This window comes from Sinocyclocheilus grahami, unplaced genomic scaffold (assembly GCF_001515645.1).
Source record: "Sinocyclocheilus grahami isolate Dianchi unplaced genomic scaffold, SAMN03320097.WGS_v1.1 scaffold649.1, whole genome shotgun sequence".
In the NCBI taxonomy this organism is placed as follows: Eukaryota; Metazoa; Chordata; class Actinopteri; order Cypriniformes; family Cyprinidae; genus Sinocyclocheilus; species Sinocyclocheilus grahami.
The window spans coordinates 563,830-572,508 of NW_015505828.1; the positions used below are offsets into that span (position 1 = coordinate 563,830).

General features: G+C 36.8%; 1 protein-coding gene across 1 annotated transcript in view; it reads left to right on the forward strand.

Annotated features, from left to right (window-relative positions):
* The window catches only part of LOC107558555 (acidic mammalian chitinase-like), a 33,802-nt gene extending 25,123 nt beyond the window's left edge, over positions 1–8,679 (forward strand). The window contains exons 8-10 of the mRNA XM_016242214.1: positions 7,659–7,682; positions 7,780–7,891; positions 8,582–8,679. Coding sequence (XP_016097700.1) covers positions 7,659–7,682; positions 7,780–7,891; positions 8,582–8,679 — 234 coding nt within the window. The remainder of the gene's footprint in view (positions 1–7,658; positions 7,683–7,779; positions 7,892–8,581) is intronic.

An 8,679-nucleotide genomic window follows, 5' to 3' on the forward strand; every position in this document is an offset into this window, starting at 1 on the left:
TAAAAACAAGACGATTGCTCACTCAAACAAAGAAATAGAAAAGACACAGCAGTGACCTTTGACCTCTGTGTCTTTATCTCCTGTCCTCGCGCTCTCATTTGCTCTGTCCCTATCCTCACTGATTTGCAGAGTTGCATAAAACTGACCCAAACAGTTTATAGAAGTCAAATCAGGGCCATCCTTAGGGGGGTGAAACTGGAATGCGATCGCGAATGGACCGAGGGGGGCCCCGTTCCCTACCTCGCACCGGGCCCCATGTCAGCTAAGGACGGCCCTGAGTCAAATCTCCTATTTTCATCATTGGCTCTGTGCCAGGAAAGTAAAGGTTACAGCTCTAGGAAAAGAGAGAGCAGCTTTCATTTATTGGGATAAATTACAACAGGAGAGAGAGGTAGTGAATGAAAAAAGGTAGCACAATAAAAGACGTGAGTGATATAAATAGCGAGGCTAGGCGGAGGGAAAATGAGACGGGGTTTACACCGGGTCCGGAAGCACACTCCCCTGCACTTTCACTTTACTCACACGCACCTGAACCCTGCGTCTCATCACTGCTACCTGGCAGGGCTGAAGCTTCGGCCGAGCTCTGGCTCGTATCACACACACACACGATCGCTGGGTAATGGAGAACAGCTGCGGGAAAGCAGACAGCCTCATTCATAACCCACAAAGCCTTCATCCTAATGAAGGCAGGGAGAGAGAAACATCTAGAAAAGGAAGAATTATGCTAGGTACATCCTCTGAAATTATTAGAGCGCATCAACCTGTTCGCTGGAGATGAACGGGTCTTTGTTGTGTCTCCTGTTGGACTCCCTCAGGTCTGCTTTGGCCTTCGGGTCACAAAAAGAGCTGAATAGACAAACATACGGGTTTTCAGACTCGAGGCCCACATTTTCACACTTGGTTTGATCGTTTGGGACAAACCCAAGTCTGATTCCACAGTTTGACTCCATTCGTATAATACTTTAGATTGGTTCACCACCAAAAACATATGCAGACAGAATGGCGCTTGTGTTTGTCTGCCACAAATGTATTACCCTTTACAAAAAAAATAAGTGTGCTTAATTGTATTGAATGTGCACTTCAAATATTAAAAGTACTTTTTCAAAAACTGTACTTGCAGGTAATGTATTATTCAGTGTTGGGGGTAACGCATTAAAAGTATTCGAGTTACGTAATCAGATTACTTTTTTCAAGTAACTAGTAAAGTAACACATTACTTTTTAATTTACAAGAGAATATCTGAGTTACTTTTTCAAATTCAAGTTTTTTATTTTTCCAATTTATTGATTGACGGCTCTCCTGTCCCCATGTTGAGAGAAATCAGACGATGATACTGAAGTTCTAAAATAAATATGAATATGCATTAATTCATCTCAAAACATTCAGTATTCCTCAAAATGAATACAAATAATGCAACTCAGAATATGACGCAAACCTGCAATAATGAAATGTTAAACAACACAAATATCCTTTATGTATTTAATCCCATTCTATTAAGCAATGTCTTTGCTTCTGAGCTTCGATGATCCAGTTCAAGCGTACTAATAAGCACAAACTACTCTAGACAAACATTTGTGTGTCTTTGTTTATTGCTGAAGTGTGTTGAAATGTCTTCTTCTGCATTCTACTGTACGGACGTACATTTACTTTCCCTTCAGCCTGAGGCGCATTCATTTAACTTTTGCTGTGAAAAGGCTTTTATATTTTCCAAAAATAAAAAAATACATATATTTTAAAAACAAACAAGCAAGCCCTGTCCAGGTTTAAAAAGTAACGCAAAAGTAACGTAACATTACTTTCCATAAAAAGTAACTAAGTAACGCAAGTAGTTACTTTTTTATGTAGTAACGCAATACTGTAATGCATTACTTTTCAAAGTAACTTTCCCCAACACTGGTAATATCAATGAAAAAAGGCCACTTAAATGTACTTAAAGGAATAGTTCACCAAAAAAAAAAGAAAATATAATCCAATATGTAAATTGCATCAGTGTCTCAGCAATGGATGCTCTGCAGTGAATGGGTGCCGTCAGAATGAGAGTCCAAACAGCTGATAAAAACATCACAATAATCCACAAGTAATCCACACCACTCCAGTCCATCAGTTAATGCTCTGTGAAGTCAAAAGCTGTGTTTTAAAATAACTTCTGTCTAAAATAATCCATAATATAAATAATGCTTCCTCCAGTGAAAAAGTTCATCTCCTGTTGTCCTCTCACATCAAAATCCACAAACATATTTTTTTAGAACTTTTTTTAGAGATGTTTTGGCTTGTAAACGGTGCTTGATCGGTGCAGATTTCTCTCCTGATTCAGACCAGACCCCTTTGTCCCTGGAGGAAGCATTATTATAGATTATGGACTCATATTTTGGCGAGAAGCGACGGTTTGACGTTAAAGATGTGCTATTGATGGATTTGTTTCTTACAAACAAGCAGCTTTTGGCTTCACAAGATGTTAACTGTGGTGTGGATTATTGTGATGTAAATAATTGTAAAAAATATATATTTTGTCATGCTTAAAGAAGTACACTTATTTTGATGTGTTGACTAACATACTGAAGCACACGTAAAGTACTTAATTATAATTTTAACTGTAGTGTGTTATTTGATATTACGCTTAAATGCTCCAAATTGTTCCAACATGTTATAAACTTCATCACTGTAAATGTGTAGTTACTACTAGTATTTAAAAACATGACCTACAAGTTTCAAATGCCATTAAAGTATATTTGTGTTTGTCATAAATGCTGGGCAGTAAACATTCCGAAGCCCTACTTAAGTGGATCAAAAGCACTTTAAAGTTCAACTAATTGCATTTAATATAAATTTAAACTCTAATACATTTTCATGTCAGTGTAAATAAAATGCAATTAAGTGTCCGGAGATTTCACATTCAGTTCACACTTAAGAACATTCTTTTAATGCATTTTTTTTTAAAGTATGCTTTTAAAGTATGCATTTTTTGTTTTTAAGTATGCTTTCACAGGGGTACACTCTGGCGAGTTGGGCAAACCGCTTTTACAGCAAGCAAATGAACCGAAATCTGACCACAGACAGACTAGATCTGCACCAGAAGCTTTGCAAGCCTCCTCAGCCTGACCTCACAGTCTGTCATGACTATTAAACAGACTTTTTATGGCTGAAATCTGCTTATATCTGAGGTACACATCCTCGGTTTAACCAGCCTAATAAAATCTGTGTTTACAGTTGTTCTTGTCTGGAGATTATAGTAGAATAACCAACAACATTTCATTATTTGTTTAATTTAAACACAGATCATTGCAGACACATCTGCTCGTGTGGCTTCAGACATGCTGAAGGCAGATCAGATCAGATATGGTGACTGGACACAGACTTTCATCTGATTTACCCGCCAGCTATCACCTTCATCAGCTAGCAATGGCTTTGGTATAACAGAGCCAAAATTACATAAAGTTTATTGAAGTCATGTATAGAGATGGTAATAGATGCCATATGTTTGTGAATGATGCTCAACAGCTCTTGTGTCTATAATGAGGGACATACTCTCTTCATATAGGCCAGGATATTTGAAAGAGATATACTTTTATATAGCAAGGACACAGCCAATTGATCAAATGTGACAGTAAAGCATTTCTAATATTACAAAATATTTCTATTTTAAATGAATTCTGAAAAAAAAAAAATGGTTTCCACAAAAAAAAAAATATTGGGCAGCACAACTGTTTTCAACACTGATAATAATCAGAAATGTTTCTTGAGCAGCAAATCAGCATATTATACTGATTTCTGAAGATCATGTGACAGTGGAGACTGGAGTAATGATGCTGAAAATACAGCTTTGATCACAGGAATAAATTAGAGTTTACTATATAATCACATAGAAAACAGCTCTTTTAAATTGTAATAATATTTCAAAATGTTACTGATTTTACAGTATCTTTGATCAAATAAATGCAGCTTTGGTGAGCATAACAGACTTATTTTATGAAAAATATATATTTTTGGCCAAAAGTGTATACACATTAAACTAAAAACTAAACTCGTGGCTGTGATAGTCATTTTGAACCCTTACATCTGCAAAATCTGACCGCTTGTTAGGCAGGAACTGGCCAGTGTTACGGCTTCGCTGTGCACCCATCAGCTCCTGCCGTGTCCGTCTTTATTTTCGGAAGGAGGGATCATGTTACAGCCATGAGAAGACCCCTCTAACAGGAAGTCGTCCGGCGGGACACCGCGCTCTGTCTCTCACTGGCTCAGTCCCTGAGCTCAGCTCCCCCTCGGGGTGAATCTCATTCGCACAGACACACTGTGGAAACATTGGTTAAACTCCAGCTGAACTTTACATCAATGTCCTCATGGCCTCACCATGCTAATAAGAGCCTCGCTCTGCTTGAAGTGAGTTCTCATGGGCAGCTGAGGAAGAGCTGAGTATGTCAAACATCACCACATGAACACGCACTGATTTCATAACACTGAGCTCGGCTGTCACAGATGGCTTTTCAGATTTCAGATGGGAATTTAATGGTCAATAAGCTGTGTGACATCACAGGTATCTAACGCCTGAAACAGAAATGATGCCTTTTTTATTACTTATGGCAGAGGTGTCCAAAATCTGGCCTGCAGCTTGTCTATTAAAATATATTATATGTGGCCCATGGAATTTCACAATGTCAACACAAGGTCACAGCACTAGATTTTAGGCCAGATGTAGCAGTAAAACTCGAATGCGCTGTCATTTCTTTAGCGCATAAACACACCAAAGCAGAACAGCGCTACTTGTTTGAAGCACGCCGCATGGACTTTTATTAGCTCTGCACAAAATACAGCGCAGCGCGAGCTCAGAACAAATGCATTTACTCGCTGATGAGCTGGTTTGATTACGCAATCACTAAACAGCACTGTGAGATCCAGTGAGAAGCGTTCGAATTTAACGCAGAGGTCTCCGATAAAAAGCACAGATGTGGGTTGCAGATGAAACAGCACTGACGCAGAAAACAGGAGAAACATTGTGCGACAACAATACAGTTAGAATACTTTACAATCCACAAATCAACAGCATTCACAAGGAATGTACTATATTAACACAAACTGTAACTGTGGTATTGTGGCAGAAATCATATGGCATTGTATTGTACTATTAATGTAGACACGTAGGCCTATTGAATGTATTAAGGCGGTATTGAAATATAGGCCAAATTACAGACATTTTTGTTATAAGCAGTTGTGTGTATTTCTATGTATACTAAATTTATACTAATTATAATGATCACAATTGTACCCTTTATCTGGCCCCCATAAAAAAAATAGATTGGACACCCCTGACTTATGGCAACAGTTACAGTAAGGTTTTATTAGTTAACATGAACTATCAATGAAAAATGTGATTATTGATCTTATAAAACATTTATTAATCTGATCATTTAATGGACCTGAGCTAACATATTGTATTGTATTTCCGCTTGCAATTTTATTAAATAAGTGTGTGTGGTAAACGAAAAGAAGTGTAAAGCTCATTCAATAAAATTTTGATATGGCATTATATTATATGCTATAAATAACTTGAATAATAACTGTTCAAAAGATTCTCCTTTTTTAATGCTCACCACAGCTGCATTTATTTGATCAAAAATACAATCAGTAAGTCAAGTCAAGTCACCTTTATTTATATAGCGCTTTTAAGAGTGAAGGACATCTGGGAAGATCGCGTCCTGGGTGCACCGGGCCTGTGCAGAGAAACACACGGAGTAGAGGTGGTGGGAGAGTTATATTGTATTGAGTTATATTATAGTTATATTATATTGAGTGGAATCAGTAATATTTTGAAATATGTTTACAATATAACTGTTTTCTTTTTGAATATATGTTAAAATGTAATTTATTCATGTGATCAATGCTGAATTTTCAGCATCATTACTCCGGGCTTCAGATTTAAGAATAAAATAAAATATTTTCTTCAGCAAGGATGCATTCAATTGATTAAATATTAAAAGTAAAGACATGTATGCTACAAATATTTATATATATTTTAAATAAATGCTGTTCTTTTGAACGTTCTATTCATCAAAGAATCCTCCCAAAAAGCATAATAATAATAATAATAATAGTCCCCCAAAAAAGCATAATCATAATAATAATTATTATTATTAATATTATTATTAACAACTGAGCACCAATAATAATTGATAATAATTCCACTCTGAATCTGCATATTAGAATGATTTCTGAAGGATCATGTGACACGGAAGCCTGGAGTAATGATGCTGAAAATTGAGCTTTGTATCACAGGAATAAATGGCATTTTAATCTATATACTTAAATAGAAAAAAAAAGTTATTTTAATGTATAATATTTCACAGATTTACAGTTTTTCCAGAAATAAATGCAGCCTTGGTGAGCATAAGCAGCGTGTTAAAATAATAATAATAATAATGACAACAACAACAACAATAACAATAATAATAATAATAATAATAATAATAAAAATTGCAATTATTCCAAACTTGACTGGTAGTGTATATGATTGCACTGTAAATATGAAAACCTTTTCCCCCTGAATATTTTGGCAGAGCTCATGTGGACGTCACAAACCAGGTTTTTGTGTGCTGGATTATTTGTAATTTGTGTTCCACAAATGTACTTGGCCAAAATCAAATGCTTGATTAAATTTAGTGTCGCAGCTTGATTTTCTTCTTATCCTTCAGTAGAAATGCAATCAATGTGCAATGTATAAGATGTTGAAATTACAAGTTCAGCACAATTACAGTTCACATCTGGACAACAGAGCCTCCAGCACAAGAAACGTTAGTAGTCTTCTTCATTTTATCATGCACGCTGTTACTCAAATTTCATTTGGACTAAATCTTATCCACTCGTCCAATGCAATTTATCACACGTGCCTCGAGGTGATCATTTCCAAATACACTCTTTCAACAAATCTCTCCGGCTTTGATAAAGAAATGAAATCTGGTTCTCAGCAGACTCGCGGAGGTTTGAGAATCTGTGTTTGGAAGGGTGTGGTAGATTCACTGTTTGAATGATAAGCTGGCAAAGATGGCTGGTCATATTTGAAATCTATGGCTTTTAATAGGGTGGGTGTTTCCATCGGCCCTCGTCTGGTCAAGCAGAGAGGCGTATTTGTGCAGGACGGCCGGGGTTGTTTTAGGGCCGTGGAGCCACGCAGATTACAGACGCTGTTCCGGGTCGTTGAGAAGTCATACGAGTGAGGACGCTTTTTTCCCATGGCTCTAAAAACCACTGAACAAAGATACCAAGAAGGTGGAGCACTAAAACTGATAGAGGCAATCAGACGTGATGTGATTTCAGAAAAGAAACAAGTGAGGATGAGAAAGAGAAACAGAGAAATGTTAAAAAGACAGTTCACCCAAAAATTAAATCAAGACTTGCCTTCGTCAAGTCAAAATTACAATATTTTAAATAATGTCTCATCAATGTGTGTGCTTATATATATATATATATACAGTATATAATACTATTATTATTATTATTATTATTATTTTCCCCCAGAAGGTTTACAGTGAATCCAGGTTACTGACTATAGAGCCACATATCTCTGGATTTGAATAAAAATCTATATATTTCATTATTAACAAGTACATACATTTGTTATTAACAAGTACTGTTTGTCCACATTCAAATCTGCCTTTCTTCTTATGAAGACTGCCACCATCAGCAGGTTCAAAGTAAGTGAAAAAAAAAAAAATGTTGATTTAAATCCTAAATACAAGAGTGATAAACATTTAATTTAAACCATTCATTTTTCTAATCGGTTTGTTCGAGCATCCCGACCAGTCAAATGCAACAGCACAGTCAACCTATGGCTCGAGTTTGGGACCATTTTTCAACAATGGCCTTTCTTCTTATGAAGACTGCCACCATCAGCAGGTTCAAAGTAAGTGAAAAAAAAAAAATGTTGATTTAAATCCTAAATACAAGAGTGATAAACATTTAATTTAAACCATTCATTTTTCTAATCGGTTTGTTCGAGCATCCCGACCAGTCAAATGCAACAGCACAGTCAACCTATGGCTCGAGTTTGGGACCATTTTTCAACAATAGCCAGAAAAAGTATAATTTATGTACTAATATGTTCCTTTAAGGTACTTATATGCACTCTTTAGGAGGAAATAAGGTACAAAGGTGTACTTTTTTCAAAGGTACTGCCCCAGTGACAGCTTTTGTACCTTATTTTCTGAGAGTGTACTGTCAGTGCTCACTGTTCACTGTATCAGTACATGTCTTATTAAACCTTCAGGAGGCACAAAATGTAAATTGTTTTACTGTATGTGCTGTAAATGAAAGCGGAAACAAGCAACAATCACATGCCGTACACAGATGTGTCAACCAATGAAGTTCACTCATGCTTTAATAAAGAGAAAGAACATTCTAACGTGTCCGGAGCATCTTGAGCACAAACTTTTTTGCTCAATGCACGCTTCATTCTGAAGTGACAACTAGCTCTGCTCGGGGAGGAGAAACGTCTGAAAGTGGCTGGCAGAGACTCAAAAAATGTGCAGAGACGCAGCAGGGAGAACATGTGTGGTTTGGGTTTTTTTGTTGTGAAGTGCTCTCGTGTTCTCAGAACCTGAAAGCGCTACATGGAAGACACAAAGGGAAAGTGTGAAGCGTCTAGCTGCCTACCGAGAGCACAGATCACGGCTCATTATCACCCCCATCTGA